This window comes from Varanus komodoensis, unplaced genomic scaffold, assembly GCF_004798865.1.
Source record: "Varanus komodoensis strain SLA01 unplaced genomic scaffold, ASM479886v1 scaffold6_2, whole genome shotgun sequence".
In the NCBI taxonomy this organism is placed as follows: Eukaryota; Metazoa; Chordata; class Lepidosauria; order Squamata; family Varanidae; genus Varanus; species Varanus komodoensis.
Genome location: NW_025336346.1, coordinates 953,265 through 971,337, shown reverse-complemented (window position 1 = coordinate 971,337; position 18,073 = coordinate 953,265). Strand labels below are relative to the sequence as shown.

Sequence of the window (18,073 nt, the reverse complement as noted above, 5' to 3'; positions counted from 1 at the left end):
ACTTGGATAGTCACTTTTTTCTCAGCCTAACCTAGTGTGAAAATAACATGGGGGAGAAGAAAACTGGTGTGCCTCCTTGCCGAAAGACAAGCCTGGGATAAAAATGAACACACACATACTTCACTCAGTAAAAAGCACTGCTAAGCAGTGATGACAAAATCTCCCTGCAGCTGTTCAAATATTACAGCTGAAGTCAGACAGCTACAGTCCTCTTTCAGGTGGGGTAATGAATAGTTTCTATTGGAGGTGTTCTATTGAAACACTTTTCAAACAGTTGCCACCCATCAAACAAACCTATGTACAGTTCAGAATCAAGATGGCTGAAGCAAACCACCTCCCAGGTAGTCTTCCCCTACTCTATTCCAGTGATTCGTACCAAGCCTTTCTAGAAATGAGGCACCTGAGAAGGGAGCTTTGTCAGCCTTGGTATACACACTCCAGCCTAGAAGCAGGAGTTAATGCAAAAATAAGCAACTCCCAAAGCTTGTCACCAAAGTGGCTTCCCCCTTAACTGAATACAGCAAACTTTTATTTCCTTTCAAGATAAGTTTCCTTTCCTTTCTTCTAGAAACATCCATCTCTCTGCCTGCCTATTTCTCAAATGAAATGCTGTGTGTGTAACACCCACCATGTCCCAGCCTACAAGCATTCCACCTCCCCACTTGGTTCATCTACAGAGTTTGGATGGGACTGGTTTAAAAGAAGGTATGGACCAGGTCAAAATGAGGAAGCTGCTACCTATACTTTTATTTGCAGTTATAAAAACATAAGAAGAGACCTACTGGGATCAGACCAGTCTTGCCACTAGATATGGAAAAGACCTCTGACAGAGTGAATTAGTTACTGTATGCTCCAAAAGATGGCTATCCCACACTAATCAGATCCTTATCAACACATGTCAAGTGTACTTACCAATAAATGTTGTGACTTTACAATTAGGCATGTCTATCAACCAAGACTGGAGGACCTAAGTTAATGGATTCAAGTTGCAGGAAGGAAGATTTCTGTTGAAAATCATGAAAAAAATCCTAATGGGCAAATTGCACACACCATATATTAAGTTAAAGCCATCAACAAAGGCAGTAAGAAATTATCCATTTTACATAATTATCATAGAAATATTACTTAAACAAAAGGGGTGGCAGAGAGAAAAAGACCTGCTTTAATCTTCCAAATGAAATAACATGTACTATATCCATTGACAAGATTATCCATTATGGAATCTGATCTCAACTTTTTATATATTATTTAGACAACAGATGTTTCATGAAACTCGTCAAAAGAAGTGGTGACCTGAATATAGACAGAGATAAATACAGTCCTGAATGTTTATTTGCTGCAATTCATCCTGCTTTTGAGACAATTAATACCTCCCAAAGTGGCTCCATTAAATCAAAAAGGGTGCCAGGCCCTGCTTTCCCATTTACTAACTAAAAAAGTTAAGATGCAAAAATAGAATGGAATTAGAAAGAAAAAGAGGAGGGAAAACAGTTTTTAAAGGCCAGAACTGATGCACTCTAAGAAGGCATTTAAAACCACTTTGAATTAAGCTCATCTTCTGTTACTGTGTTCCTCCTTGAACAGGAATTTGTGGTTTCTGTTCCTTTGGCAGATGAATGGTGCTAAAGAGTTCCTTTCCCTTCCTTTTGCAGTCTGATGACTGGGGACAACTGTCAGTAGGGCCAAGTGTTCTTTCTGGCAGGGAGAAGGAAGCAAGTTCACTGCAACTGGGCCTCCATTGTTGGAGATGAGCCAGATTGGCCCCCTTCTTGGCTCCACATTATTACTGGGAAGCAGCCCATGCAGCCAGAATGTAGTTTCTTCTGTTTTCCAGTCCCAGAGTAACAATATAGCACAATCCAATCTTCAGATTGGAAGGAAAAGCCTTCATTTAGAAAGAGAAAGCAAAACACGGGCAAACAAGACATACAAAAATTAAAAGATGTGATGAATAATAACTGCAACCTGCTCACCCCCAAAAGTGCTAAATCTTCCTTACACACAGAAAAAATAGTCTGCTAGAAAAAATATAGTGTGGTGTAGTGGTTAGAGCATTTGACTGAGCCTCAGGAGAGCCAGGTTCTAGTCCTCACTTGGCCATGAAGTTCACTGGATGACTCTTGATTATCAGTCTAAACTTACCTCAAATGGTTGCTGTGAGAATGAAATTGAAAAGATGGAGGATTATGTCAGTTTGAGTTAATCTGCAGGAAAACAGCAGACCATAAATACAGTAAGTGTATGGCTATATTTACATGTTGCTATGAAACTGTATAGTTTTTTATTTTAAAAACATCAGCACTGCTGCTTGTATACTCAAAGCTGTGATTATAGAGAAATCTTTCAATACTGCTTCAATTTTATAGGATGCAATAACATTCCAAGAAATAATGCTCAAAACCTCTAAAGAAGTACATGCCCAGAGGGATAGCCATGCTGGTTCATGGCTGCAAAAAGGAAAAAAATATTTCGGCACCTATACAAAATATAGTCATAAGGAATCAATTCATTCTAGCATAAACTTTCAGGTGCTTTAAGCTCTTCATTCTTTTCAAAGAAAAACAGGCAGTAAAAAAAGTAAGCAGTGAACACCCATTCCTCTTCCCCCCTCCCCCCCATCAGGCTCACTGGGAGGGTGAGAGACTGGGGACCCTGGCTGGGCAGCTTCCCGGCCTACCCATGCACTGGTGTCGTCGTCCTGAGGCAGAGAGGGAGAAAATTAAGAGTAGGAGACAGCACCAGTGCTCCTTCTCTCCGTGGGTGTGCAGTGGAAAGAACGCATCTTACTGCTGACATATTTGCACCGCGTATCATGGAGTTGGGCCCAATCCTTAACCTTGCCCCTGCACCTCACCCCCGAGGGAGAGAGCAAGTGAGAAGATGAAGTGCTGTTCCTTTCCTGACAATCAATCTGTGCCCTGCTGCTGAGAGAGCAAGCGAAGAAGCTGGCAGATTTCTGGGCTTCGTCTCTAGGAAGGCCCACTGGAGGCCCAGTTTCCTCTTCCGTGATTCCCAAAGAGAATGAACAAGGGAGACGAATCAAGAGCTACTGGCAGTGGCTCTCCGCACTTTTCCTCAACCTCTGCTGCTGGGCGGGGGACGACATGAGAGTAGCTGCTTACTCTTCTGTCTCCCGGCCTCGTCAGCAGGGACAGCTGCCGAACAGCCACTCGCCTCCAAACTCAAAGGGCTGCGCCCAATGTTAATCTTACGTAGTGAGCAGCCCCATTTAAATGAACTGGCCCTAACGGGTCTATTCTAAGTAGGGGCGAACAATGGTTAGCAACGCATTCCTTAAAGTAATAAAGTGTGTCTTGACCTTCGATGCAACCATTAAAGGAATGAAACCGACGGAAGAGAATATCAACCAGCAACACTCGTTGCAAAATTAGAGATCATTCGAGGAACCTGTGAGCACTATCGCGGAAGGCCTCTCAGTTAACTGTTATAGCACAGGCCTGGCATTCTCGCGGTGCAGGCGGGCTGGGCTGAGCCTCCAATCAAGGGCAACCCAGCTGGGTGGGGCCGCGCAACTATCTGGGCGGGCGAAGCTGCTCAGTACGCGCAACTATCTGGGCGGGCGAAGCTGCTGAGTTCTTAAAAGGAGAGCTAAGGGCCCTTTGCCGGCGTACTTGCAGCGGAGAAAGCGTGGCTGCTCTTGCAATGGCGGGGAAGTCGTTGGCCGGGCTGGCGGGGCAAATGGTGCGGCCGCTTGGGGCGGCGGAGCCTGTAGATCTGGGCTCGTTGGTGGGACGGGTGCTGCTGGTTTCTAACGTGGCTTCGCTCTGAGGCACGACTACGCGGGACTACACGCAGTTCCACGAGCTGCAGCGGCGCTTCGGGCCTGAGGGGTTCGCCGTGCTCGCTTTCCCGTGCAACCAGTTCGGCCACCAGGTACGCTGAACCGCGAGCGAGGCAGCGCGGCGGGCGGCAGGTCTCCCACCCCGAGCGATTCCGTTCCTCTCGCTGGTTGCGTTGCACGCGTGCGCAAAGGCGCCCTGCCTACCTCGAGCGAGACCGGTTTGTTGAGCGGGGCTCCGTGGGGGAGACTTGCTGAGCCCGGCTGTGTCGCGGGGAATGCACTTCAGACATATTTCGGGGTACTTTTTTTCCCTAGCTGTGATGCCGCCGATGGCACATATATGAACAGCATCGTTAGAAAAGATGTGGGGCAGGACTGAGTGCGAACTAAGCCTTGCTCGTAGCTTTGTTCCTGACTGTCGAAACTGGAATCTCGATTGGCGCCGCTGTCTCTGGCAGGGTTCCGGAGCCTTGAATGGACGTGCCCTTGGATACATGGGGCTGCCATCATGGGGGAAGGACACGCATCTTAGCGTGCACCTTCTGGATTGCCCTTCGGCTTTCTTACTGAGGGGGAGCTTGGTCTAAGCAAGTCTATTAGACCATTGCCTTATTTTCCACGTTTGTAGCTTCTCAGGACAGTGAAAAAAGGCGGCTTGAGCTACCTTCTTTCCGGCTAGCAGAGGGAACTCCGCAAGTTACACTGCATGTATGCGGCTAGTCCTTTGCCAACTTCCTCATTTTGTTTGCTCCTAAGCTTTATTATTATTATTATTATTATTATTATTATTATTATAACATTTCTATGCCGCCCCTTGCCGAAACCTCGGGGCGGCTTACAACATGATAAAATACATTGAAATACAATAGTACATAATAAATTACCATTAAATATAACAATACAAAAAATACATTGATTTACCCGAAAGGGAGCTTGCGAAACTCAGATCCTTCTTCCTTTGTTATAGTGGGTCTACAATAGGCAAGTCTCTGATCCTTTCAACCTAGTGTTCCCTGACTGTGTTAGATTACAGCACCTAAAATCCCCAGTAAGCATGGATAGTAACTTGAAACAGTTTTTTACTTTATGACATAATGGATATGGAAATAAAGAGTAGAATCAAACACTGGGGTTTGGTTTTGCACACTTTCGATTTGTAGGACCAAAAAAGGGACAGGCTGCTTAGGTCAGTTGCACAGCCAATCAGATATTGAAACATTTTAGTTTTAAAACTGCAATCCGGTGTGGAACATAGGGATTGAGAGAACAAACTTCAGGATGCTTTGAAGTCTACTAAGCTTTCTAATAGGTGGCACTGTAAATGACTCACTGGCTTTTCACTGGATAATGGCTGAAACCCAAAAGGTTTGAGAAGTCAGATTCTTGCCAAGTGAAGGTTAAATGAGAATAAAAATCTCAAATAGCCAGACTTTGTTTTTGCAAACCAGTGTTGTAGAGCTCTACTGGATGGAACTGATTTGTTGCCACCTGCCTGTGCAAATACCTGCTTGGCCAAAATGGATATGGGCTCCTTACTACTTCATTTTTCAGCCACACTTTAAAGGCAATGTACAGAGAGAATTTACTGCAGGGAAAGGATATACCAAAATGTTTAAAGCAGTCTCTGAGCATCTGTGAGCTGCAGATAGCTAAGCTGGAGTGCAGAACAGAGTAACTTCAGAGCCCCTTCACAGGTGTGTGTATGAGGAACCCTAACTGCTAAGGGTTTAAAATAGGGAAAAAAATCAGTTATTTTGTGATTTCCTGGTGTACCTCACTGAAGCCCTTCTGGTGCAGTCCAGCACATACGTCAGCACCACTTCCTCTAAAATGCTTTCTACCACTTGAGCAATATGTTGCAAAGGTCACCAGGGAGCTTGGCTTACTGGAAAGAGAAATTCTAACAAGTTTCTATAAGGAACAGAATATTGCAAGTCATGATAGTTGTGGCTAATGCAACAGAACAGATTACAGAACTGGTAGATTGTTTCCCCCATAACTGAGCCAGACTAGTTAACTATAACAAGTAGCATCTGAATAATATGCTAGTTCAGGATTTCTGCAAGACAACATTCTGGCTGTTTCAGCAAAGATGCTATTGATAGAAAGGATTTGTTAAGCAGAGGACAGATGCTACAATAAAGCAGAAGTTAGTGCCCTTTTGGTGGCAGCTGTGGTGATGAACATGATTACTTGAGCATGTACCTTCTCTCCCCTTTTTTTTACAGGAAAATACCACCAATGAGGAGATTCTGAATTCACTCAAGTATGTCCGCCCAGGCAAGGGGTATGAGCCCAACTTCAGTGTGTTTGAAAAGTGTGAGGTCAATGGAGCAAATGCACACCCTCTCTTCAAGTTCCTGAAAGAAGCATTGCCTTACCCACACGATGACCCTGTATCCCTGATGACCAATCCGCAGTTCATCATCTGGTCTCCTGTGTGTCGTTCTGATATCGCATGGAACTTTGAAAAGTTCCTCATTGGTCGTGATGGAGTGCCTTTCAAGCGTTACAGCAGGCGGTTTGAAACCATCAAGATGCAGGATGATATTGAGATGCTGCTTAAGCAGGCCCCCTAGAATCTTGCTGAAACTTCTCTCTACTTACCTGCTTTGAACTAGGCTTCTTTCACAGATTCTGCCCTAGGTTAAGAGCTAGTAAATTGCATATACATTCAGATTTAAACTGGGGTAACCTGATTGCAGAGCAAAGTTGTTCATGTACTACAGCAAGAAAGCTTCACTGGAGTATAGGGAGTCACTGATACTGATTAAGCTGTAGCTCTTTCAGGTGTATACCTGCTATAAAAACATTATACCTAAAGCAGGTAGTAATCAGTCTTCATGTACATTGCATAAATATATGCCAGTAGGTTGGAGCTCCTTAGAGTTCCTAGTAATGTTTACATGCTGTACAGAAGATGGGAGTATATTGCAGACATTCCAGTTCAAAGGATATATATAATGTGGGCATATAATGTGCATTGCTAAAAATCATACTGTGTGAAGCTCTGTCTGCCTTTGCCTCTATTTCCTTTTTCTGTGGTTCATCAACTGTTTACTCTGATAGTAAATTTCTATTCTCCATCAAAATTTTATTAATGATGGTGCTTCTTCTAAACATTTGAAGGGCACTTGATGTACTTGTAAAATTTTGTGTGAAGTTGTAGTCAATTACTGCAGGGAAAACAGCTTGATCAGAGCTTTGATGCAAAAACTACTTGACATTAATAAAGTGTTTCAAATAAAAATGTGTGTTTTTTAAGCTGGGTACTCAATTTGAATTAAAATTTCTTCCAGCTCCCAGAGAGTATCATGGAACTTCTATAGACCTTAAAGCAGACACTCCACAAAACTGGCAGTCAAAGCAAGTACAGTTCCATTCTTCCATTCACAGCTGGCGAAATAGTATGTTACGTTTGTTCCCAGATCTTAGATCAGAATTTCATGTATTTGTAGACTGCGCTAGGAAACAGGTCAGTTACATACATACACATAGAACCAATGTGCCTTCAAACCTAATCTACAAGATTCTCAAACTGGTGGCCATTCTAATATGACTGTTTCTGGAGAACCAGGATTGTGCAATAGCCCTGTTCAGATGTGGACATTCAGGAGCCCTTATGGAAGCAGTTGCTTAACTTAACCCATGGCAAGACAGAGAACAAAAGCTATGTAATCTGACACTTGTGACCACGGCCCAAGGCTTTGTTCTAATTTGGCCCAATTTGCTAGCTATTCTAGCAGTGATCCAATTCTTAAATTAAGCAATACCTTGTATCTAAAGTAGCTGATGCTATTCTAGACAGTCAGGGATAACAGCAACAAAAGCAGAAATATAAATCTGTATGCCTCTATCTTTAAGATGGGGCTTTCCGATCTCAATACATTTATTTAGTGCTAGCTGGTTTAGAACTCACTGGTAAGAGCATTGACTGATGCATATTATTCTATGGTACAATAAATTCACATGGTAGCTTATAAAACAAAACTGCGTATAAAATTATAGCCTACAGCATAAAACTAGTAGTATATTAATATAATAGCTCTAAAAATGCAGCCGACCACAAAACTATTTAAAGCATCATAAAGGTCTTGCCACATACCTTAACTACAAGGGCAACAGATTCCTGTGTTTAAAATCCAACTCTTAGCCCACACATGAGCTTCCCCAGCAAGGTGGCACAAGCCAAAGAGATGCTTTGGCTTTAATGTGGGTTCCACACCGAGTGGTAAGACAGGACTACTAGCAACAAGCAGCAGGCCAAGTGAGCCCTGAGAGGATCTTGCAGTCATGAGGCTGTCTGTCCACACTGAGTCCCACAATCAAATACACAGGGCAATTGTTTTACTTTTTCAAATTCTATTACATCTATATTCTGCCTTACCATCTTGGAAGGAACCCAAGGTAGCATTCAAGGTTCTCATTTATCTTTACAACTCCTCTGGGAGCTGGGCTGGAGTAGGCTGAGAGACACTGACTGAGCCAAATTCATCTAGCAAGCTTCAAGGCTAAATGGAGAGCAGAATTCGGATCTACATTCAAGACCAGTATTAACCACTATATCACACAGTCTTCACATGGAGAATGCAAAAGGAGCAGTGAGTTTGGGTGGGCTCAGGATGGGGTTGACCAAAGTGCTTTGGTTTGGGGATGAATGAGAGCTCCCTTTGAATTTCTGGACTGAGCTAAAGTTAGCTGCCTAAGCTGTGGTGGCCCTCCATGGATCTCCTCCTCAGATCAGTTTCCTTGCCATTATTAACAGTGAGGAATCTATATCTTGGCAGTGTTGGAATCACTGAGGGATGATCAATCCTCCACCCACCCATCTACTCTAGTGACCCTAGTCACAATCACCGTTTCACCACCACCATTTGCTGCTTGCAGCTACTACAGGATTCTTTTGCTCCGAGCTGCCATAAAACCCATTTTCCTGTAGCCCTTTCCAGAACAAAAGACTTCTTGGATAAGCTTTCAAAACTGACGATGCGAGTGATCTAAGAAGGGGATGTGTAAGGGATTGACATCCCCTTCACAGCAAGGTCATTCTCCTCACTCTCTAGTTCCCATCAGGGTGCAGATTTTCTGAAATTTATCTGCATCTAAGGCACAGGGCACTGGATCATGCCCTTAAGGCAATCCTTAACACCCTAGATGACCATAGGATAGGGTGGAGTCCCAGTTCAGACATTGAAAATGCATTATGAGCTCCAACCTGGGACTCCAGCTACAGTTCTTTCTGCATAGGCTGTGCTGTTTGCCACTCTGACATCACAAGTGTGACCTTGTGGGAAGGAAGAATGACAGGGAAAGGCAGACTGGAAGAGATTTTGCTCTATATATCAAAATGGGTATAGAGTCCGGCAAACTTGAAAACCTTCCTCCACAGAAGCACTGGCTTCAAAACAGTTTAGTACTAGGAATATGCCATCCCCCAGCTTAGAATGCTTATGCTGATCTTGAGGTGGAGAGCAAAATCAGAAGCTTCAAAACAAAAGTTGCAGAAATAGGTGACTTGAGTTATCACATAAATACAAATTCCATTTCTGGCAAAGAGGTTAAATTTCTTGATGTCCTAAATTACATGAAGTCCTAGAACAGCTGGTTACAGAACTGACTCAAGGGGAGGCAATCCTGCATTTAATTCTAGATAGGGTTGTCCAGCCCTAGTACAAGATGTAAATATGCCTGAAACAATTGGAAACATTGACCAAAGTGCTGTAAGATTCAATATTGATTCATGTGAATGATTGCCAAAGAGCTGCATTTGACCTCAGAAAATGCAGGAACTGCAACAAAGGAAATTAAAAGAAACAAGGAAATTTACTTCTTGCAAAATGCTTGGACATTACTCAAAGGCACAATAATAGAATCACAGCTAGAATGTATACCACAGGTAATTAAAAAGAAGCAAGAAGTCCAAGAGGTTACCAGTTATGGATAGCAAGCAAGGTCAAGGAAGCTGTTAGAAAAAAGGCTTCCTTCAGAAAATGGAAGTCTTGCCCATATGAGGAAGCAAAGGGGAGCACAGGCTTGCATAAAGGAGGTTTAAGAGGACAATAAGAACACATCACTTACATCAAGCTTAAGAATAATTCTTGAAATATATCAGAAGGAAGAAATGAGCTAGGGAGGCAGTTGGACCATTGGATGATAATGCAGTTAAAGGAGTATTAAAGGAGAAGCAGGAGACTGCTTGTGAATTCTTTTCATCTCTCTTTACTGTAGAGGATACAGGACAGATAGTTGCACTTTTGTTATCAGGCAGAGTCTTAGAGAAATGTAGAGAGATAGTGGTGAGGAGGAAGCTCTCAACCTTACTAACAAACTGGAAGTTCATAAATCACCAGGCCTCAGACAGTATTCATCGTAGAGTTCTTAAAAACTCAAGTATGAAATTGCTAGCGTTCTTATGGGAATATTTAGCATGTCCCTAAGAACAGCCTCTGTACTGGAGAATGGCCACTATAACACCAATTTTTACAAAGGCATCCAGGGTGATCTAGGAAATTACAATCTGGTTAGTTTAACATTTGCTCAGGGTAAACTGGTTGGAAGTATTAATAAAGATTACGATGGAGTTATAGAAAGCAAACACTGCTGAAAAAGAATCACCACGGCTTCCGCAAAGGTAAGTCCTGTCTCACTAACCTACTAGAGTTCTTTGAGAGTGTCAATAAACATGTGGACAGGGTGATCCAGAAGACACTGTTCACTTGGGCTTACAAAAGGCTTTTGACAACATCTGTCAGCAAAGACTCCAGAGCAAACATGGCAGCTGTAGAAGAAGAGGGGAGGTCCTCTTATGGATCAATAACTGGTTAAAGAACAGAAGGTGGAGAGTAGAAGTAAGTGAAAAATTTTTCCAAGAGAGGGTTGTGAACAGGGAGGTCTCGCAGTGATCTGTATTAATACCAGTGCTTTTCAACTTAATCATAGGTGACCTGAAATTAGCAATGAACAATGAAGTGGCCAAGCTTGCTCATGACAGCAAACTATTTAGTGTGAGTAAAACCAAAGTGGATCATGAGTAGTTCCAAATGGATATCTCTGGATGGACAGAATGAGTATCCAAATGGTAAAAATGTTTAAGTGTAAGCAAATGTGAAGGATTGCATGTTGGAGCAAAAATCCCAATTCAGCAGTAACTTCAGGTAGTGGTGGCCTGCTTGATGAAAAATTGACCCAGTGCACAGCTATTGTGAAAAGGGCATACTGCAGGTTAGGTATGACTAGGAAAGAAACTGAAAACTGAAAATAAAACCGCCAATATCATACTGCTCTTATAATCTGGGATGCAACTGTGTACCAGTCTGATCACATGCCCAAGTATGGATATTGCAGAGTTGAAAACAGTGCAGAAAAAGGCAAGAAAACTTTCAAGGAGATGGGAGATTCAGGACAGATAAAAGGATTCTTACCACACAGTGCATAGTTAAACTATGGACTTCATTTGCATGAGATGTAGTGATGGACATCAATTTAGACAGCTTTAATGAAAAGGGAATTGAATGGATTTACGAGAAGACTATCAATGGCTCTATGCTGTCTCCACGGTCAGAAGCAATATGTCTATATGCTGCAGGTGCTGGGGGCATGGGCAGAAAGGTTGTTGCTGCACTCTCATCCTGCTTGTGGGAGCCTGTGGGCAGCTGCTCGGCCACTGGAAGAACAGGATGCTGGACTAAATGGACCCTTGGTCTGATCCAGCATGGCTGTGCTTCTGATCTTGTGAGAGAGGGTCTGTCAGGTTATGAAGGAGCCAGCACTACCGAGCCCCTCCTCCTCATGTACATAGATGGCTAAAATCATGCAGCAAATTCTTAAAGTTACTATAAAGACTGCAGTCTGAGTTGGCCTCATTTTATGGTCGCTATTGAAGGTTTGTATGATTGATCTTTGCAGTTTTCTTGTAATAAAAGATACACATGCGCCAATCCTGAACCCTGATGATACATTATACTGGCAGAGAGGGGGCTGCTTACCATTCATAAGGAAATAAAGAAAGAACTAAGCATATCTAAACTGTCATAAAACTGAAGTGCTAACCACACTGATTTATGAGGCAAGTCCCACTGAAATCAACAGGTTGTTTGAACAAGCATTCTCAGAACCGAGTTGCTGTGAAATTACAAAGGTGATAAAGGAACAAGATTAATGGAGGATTAGACAGAATTGAACAGAAAAGGTTTCAAGCTGCTCATGGTCCACAGGCTTACAAAAATATTTTAATTCAGGAGTGAGGCTGGAAATTGCAGCCTGCCGAGAATGCAAGCAAGGTTTTTCACTGGAGCGCTGCAAGAAGAGGCAACAGAATCTGGCCTTTATGGAATAACTCAGCAAACAAATTCAAACTCAACCAAATTCAAACTCAACCAAAGCAACTTACTACAGCGGATTTTTATAACACTTGGCAAAAATTCACAAGCTTCACCATTTATCACAGAGAGGACTTTCACCCACCATAAACTACAGGGAAAATGTGCACATAATATTAATTACAGGCACATCCTGTGCTGACGGGGTAAAGCCTTAATATACACATGACACAAACTGCTGTGATTAAGCTGCATGAATAAAACCTTGTAGAGTAGTCCTGTGTATTGCTTAGCTGTAAATGTAATCTCTTTTAGAAAATAGAATTTTACTTGTCTACAGATTTTGTTTTGCAGTTCATGCCAACTGTTCACTGTTATTTTTCTGTTCTTAGACAAACTATGCAGGTGATGTATTCAAACACTCTGCAGGCATCAGGAGGAAATAGTACTATGACAGGCCAATACTAAAAAGCTAAAACATGTCAGCTGCAGTTCATTAACCATCACAAAACAACTTATTCTTAAACTGATGTATGTACCAAAGGTTTTTAAAAATGTATTTATTTATTAAAAACAAAACTCCTAGTTTATACAAATAAAACAATACAAATAATAAAATTAATAATGATGATCATTATTATCAGGACTCTGGGAGCAGGGTTTTAGAGGTACTGCAGGGACTGACAGGACTCCTACAGAGAGGTGCCAGGTATCAGGGAGGATGGGAGGAAGGAGGAGGCTGGGAACTCCAAGGAAAGGAAGCGGTGGGAAGGAGTTGAGGTGCATGTACACCAATGCTAGGAGCATGGGTAATAAGCAGGAAGAGCTTGAAGCTCTCCTGGGAATAGGAGGGTATGATCTGGTGGGAATCACAGAAACTTGGTGGGATGAAAGGCAAGTCTGGAATGTGAACATAGAAGGGGATCACCTTTTTAGAAAGGACAGGAAGGGAAAGAGAGGTGGGGGAGTGGCTTTATACATCAGGGAAGGGATAGGATGCAGTGATACAGAATGCAGCACAGATGGGGATTTGGTAGAGGCAGTCTGGGTGAAACTTAGGGGTTTTGACAAGGAAAGAGATCTGACAGTGGGGGTATGTTACCGCCCTCCAGGTCAACTTGAGACCCTGGATGATGTCCTGACAGGCCAGGTTCTAAGGATATCTCGGGGGAGAGACACAGTAATTATGGGAGATTTCAGTCTCCCGGATATTACTTGGGAGACTCACTTGGTGGTGACAGCCAGGTCATGTCGCTTCCTAGAAGCTATAGAGGGAGCGTTTTTCACACAGAGGGTCTGAGAGGCGACAGGGGGGGAAACATCCTTGACTTGGTCTTGACTAATAGGGAGGAGCTGATAGATGAAGTACAGATTAGGGGAGCTCTGGATGTGAGTGATCATTGTTTGCTTTGAGATTCCTTATGATCCAATTTTCACAGCCATACATTGCAACTGGGAAAACCATAGCCCTGACTATACGCACTTTTGTTGGCAGGGTGATGTCTCTGCTTTTTAGTATGCTGTCTAGATTTGCCATAGCTTTCCTCCCCAGGAGCGTCTTTTAATTTCTTGGCTGCAGTCCCCATCTGCGGTGATCTTGGAGCCCAGGAAAATAAAATCTGTCACTACCTCCATTTCTTCCCCATCTATTTGCCAGGAAGTGAGGGGACCGGATGCCATGATCTTAGTTTTCTTAAAGTTGAGTTTCAAGCCAACTTTTGCGCTCTCCTCCTTCACCTGCATCAAGAGGCTCTTTAGTTCCTCTTCACTTTCTGCCATTACAGTGGTATTATCTGCATATCTGAGGTTGTTGATATTTCTCCCAGCAATCTTAATTCCAACTGGTGATTCATCTAGCCCTGCCTTTTTCTGCATATAAGTTAAATAGGCAGGGTGACAGTATACAGCCTTGCTGAACTTCTTTCTCAATTTTGAACCAATCAATGGTTCTGTGTCCAGTTCTCACTGTTTCTTCTTGACCCGCATATAGGTTTCGCAAGAGACAGACAAGATGGTTTGGTACTCCCATCTCTTTAAGAACTTGCCACAATTTGCTGTGATCCACACAGTCAAAGGCTTTAGCATAGTCAATGACCACCTTTCATAGGATGCCTGTAATTGTCCAAAGACTCAGAGGGTTGCAAGCAGCCACATAGGGCTGTGCTGTCCATGTCTAAAATGCCAGCCTACTTCAAACTAAGCTGTCAAAGCTTCCCATGAAAAAAGGATACCTTTGCATTTTCTCAGTCACCTGGGGGCTCAGGGCAAAGTGCAAAATAGGTTCCCTGGAAGACATTGAAAAAGAGAAAAGTATTGACATTCCTGCTGCGAAGAGGGTTTAAATCTCTCCTAACATCTTTTTGCTGCTAAAGATACCTCATGCCTTTGATTTTTCTTGTCAGCTCATAATTTTCACAGATGTAAAAAAAGTCCCTCAAAGGGGGAAAATATATTTGGTGCCTCCTCTGAGCAATGTCCAGGATTGGCAATCTGATAGACATTGCCACCTCTGAGGCTTCAAATACCCACACTGGCCCACTGCGAGAGTTCACGGATGAGGAACTGCAACTAAAGAAATAAAAAAAAGTAACATTGAGAATGCGCACAAAACAATTAATCACACAACAGTTTGGCAACTACAAGCAACTCATCGAATGTGTTGCTGGGGCACTCTGAAGATACTGCACATAGCTGCCAAAACAGGGATTGCAAAAGTTGGCTTGCTAGCCAACACTTGCAATCTCACCCCCACCCCCAAAAGTACAAGGGAAAAAAGCTGAGTTGAGGCCACGATGGCGCTTGGTACCAGTGGTAAGATGGGAGGAAGCCGGTGCCCACAATTGCAACTTGGGCACCATGGAGGTGGGTGGCACTGTCATGCTCCCAGCAGCCCCATGACTGTTTGCTACTCTTGTCATGGAGCTTACTAAATAATTCCCCCTACCCACCATGGGGTAGGGTTGTCCAAACTTCAATCCATCATGGGTAGAATGACCCCTACAACAATCCTTGGGTTGTCAAAATGATTTGTTGCCCATGAACTCTGGGAAAGTTAGTCTGGGTTTGCATGGCACAAGCACCCATCAGGAATAGCAAAGCACACTGGGCTATTGTGTCATATGATTCCAATATCTGCTGCTTTGAGATAGCCATCTTATTCCACCAATGTGGTGTAGTGGTTAGAGTTTTGGACTGCTGACAAGTTCTCACTCGGCCATGAAATTCATGGTGTCACTTTATGCCACTCACTGATTCTTAATCTAGCCTACCACACATGTGTGTTGTGAAGAAGAGAAGGAAGAGGCTCATATACACAGCCTTGGGCTTCTTGGAGGAATGAAAAGGCAGAATGTAAATGAGACAAATAAATATGAAGAAACAAACATATCTATTGAATGAATCAAGGATCCTTTTACAGCTAGAAACTGCTATCCAATTTAAGCAAGAGGGTTGCTGCTCATATAGTCTAACATAAGTCTATTTAATTTCAACTGTTGTTATGACATTTATATCCCTATTTCTACAATAAACTGCACTTAAAGGACTTCACAACAGACGCTAACTTATTAAGACTTTACTGAAAAGAAAGCGTTTGATACATCAATAAAAATCAAATACAAAAAACAATTCTGTGAAATAAACTCAGTATTATAATTCAACCAAAGTTCAGGCAACGAGAAGCGCACACGACAGTCCTCCAAAAACAGTAGTACAGTGATACGAATGCATTCTAGGATTAACGTTGCAAACTGCTCAGAGAACAACCAAATCTCAATCTGCGGGACTAAATAGCCGGGCGGGCAGGCGGGCGGCGCGACAGGACTTGAAAGAAACTTCGTCCTTTCTAGGGAGCGTCACCCCGCCGCTTGACGTTCCATCTGCGCGTGCGCGGAGACGACGTCGCGCATGCGCAATGCCTTCTTCTCTGGGCGAGGAAGGATACCCGCAGTTGGGGACGGCCGGCCGGTAGCGCGCATTCCTGTCATGGCGGCCGCCGAAGTCGGGGTAGAGGGCGGTGGAGCCGCAGCCAGCCTGAGACCGGATGCCGGGACGCAGCGGGCTGAGCTCATGCCGCTGCTAGGGGCGACTCTGCGACCGGGGGAGTCCTGGTGAGGAGCGAGCAGCGCCGGCGGCGGTTGCGAGGCGGACGGCGCGGGGGAGGCCGTGGAGGCTTGTTGCGGCTCTGGGTGTCCCGGCCAGGACGCGCGTGCCCCCTCCGCGCTCGGCTGCTGATTTTCAGCCGCGGCCTCGTACGAGGTCAGCGGATCGGGGCGCGCGGGCTGGCTGGGGTGGCCTGCGCCGGATTCTAAGGACATCACGGTGCCGGCCGGTACTGCTGCTGAGTCACTATCTTGCCCCGTCCGCACATGCAGTTTTCTTAATCTCTGCTTGGTCTGTATTTTGAAATGTCTTTTGTTTTGCTGCAGGTATCTGATTGACAGTCGGTGGTTCAAGCAGTGGAAGAAATATGTTGCTTTTGACAGCTGGGACCTCTACAATGTTGGCGAGCCCAATCTCTTCCCCGGACCGATTGATAACTCCGGGCTTTTTGCAGGTAAAAAAATACAGGAAGAAGGGATTAGATAGGTTGTGTCTTAAAATCTGGAATCATACTTTTGGAAAGGGGTGGGAGGAGGGCAAATGTCATGTATCATTTCTGGACTATGTTCTGAGACTGCTTGCTCTCCCATTCCAGTTTCTGCCAATGTGTTTTCCTAATTCTTAAGCAAGAATTTTATTTTCCTTGTAATAGTTGTTTGCAATGAAAGGTTATGATTAGTCTCTAGTATGATTTTCACTTAAGAAACCACTGTAATCTCAACTAGCATTGAAACAGAGCTGAAAGGTTCCACCCTTGAATTAATTTCTCAACTGTGGCTTCTCTTCCTGTAGTTTTTCTCACTTCCCATTCATTCACTTTGCTGGAGTTATGCCTAGGGCTGAAAAATGGTTTTCCTTTTTTGTTAATAGAAGCTAAAAGAGAACCAACCAGTACATCTGCTTTTGTCATTTGATTAGTTGGTCACAAAACATTATTAGCTTGCTGTATGGTGAGTCATAGAACTTAAAAATCATTACACTTATTTGTTGAACAATGTTCCTTATATGTTGGAGTAAATTTTTCCTTCGTTCTTCTGATCTTTAGTTCCATGTCAGTTTCTTTAGTTCAGTACATAGGTAGGCTTGTAACACAGGCTGACCTTGGTAAGGTGATTACTTAATGCTGAAAGACCTCTTCATTTGTTCTTCTCTTGACATGAGACAGTGGGCCTTGGGATTTCTTGTTCCTGTGTTGTACTACTCATCTCACTACAGAGAGCATTCTTATGGCAGCATGGAGAGAACTCACACAGTCTTGAACCCTGTTTTCAGTCCGGTAGAAATAATACCAAATAACCCCTTAACAGGTTAAAGTAATACCTGCTGTAGAAAGGTGCAGCTATTTTGGATATACCAGCAAAATATTGTTATGTGCCATCAAGTCATTTCTGACTTATGGCAACCGTATAAGTCAGAAAGCCCTCCAAAATGACCTCTCCGTGACATCCCTTCTTAACTCTTCTAAATTCAAGGTTTCAGCTTCTGTTAGGGAGTCAAGCGATATCTAAAGTTGGTATACCATCATGAGGTATTTTAGTAAGTTAGAATCTGTTCTGTAAATGCATTCAATAAACCATACTTCACAGACCATAATACTGTACATAAAGCATCTTCCAATTTTCCATTGTAATTTCAATAAGTTTTAAATACTATCTAGTTTGCTGATTTGACCAGCATTCAAAATATTTATTTCTTCTGGAGGGAGGTGCCTGAAATTAGTTGTCAGAGTAAAATCTCCCTTTAATAACATGACTCACTTTAATAAAGTCTTGCTTTAATATGACTGCTTGGACTGCCTGTGGAGATATTCAAAAGCATTTGAGAGTATTTCCCATTTTGAAGGATAGCGCTG

At 43.3% G+C, this 18,073-nt stretch overlaps 2 protein-coding genes across 3 annotated transcripts in view; both read left to right on the top strand.

The window, feature by feature from the left end:
- Positions 1–3,579: 3,579 nt before the first annotated feature.
- On the top strand, positions 3,580–7,052 carry GPX1 (glutathione peroxidase 1). The gene is made up of 2 exons (XM_044451474.1): positions 3,580–3,894; positions 6,031–7,052. Exons 1-2 carry the CDS (start codon positions 3,664–3,666, stop codon positions 6,379–6,381), a joined length of 582 nt encoding a protein of 193 aa, XP_044307409.1. The 5' UTR covers positions 3,580–3,663; the 3' UTR covers positions 6,382–7,052.
- Positions 7,053–16,057: 9,005 nt separating this feature from the next.
- USP4 (ubiquitin specific peptidase 4) overlaps positions 16,058–18,073 on the top strand; it is a 41,718-nt gene continuing 39,702 nt past the window's right edge. Inside the window, exons 1-2 of one of the 2 annotated variants that reach the window (XR_006416720.1) lie at positions 16,058–16,229; positions 16,548–16,675. Coding sequence is in view for 1 of the 2 variants with exons in the window: in XM_044451562.1 (XP_044307497.1) it covers positions 16,105–16,229; positions 16,548–16,675 (253 nt within the window). In the remaining variant the exon portion in view is untranslated. The remainder of the gene's footprint in view (positions 16,230–16,547; positions 16,676–18,073) is intronic. The other variant, XM_044451562.1, reaches the window with a different exon arrangement.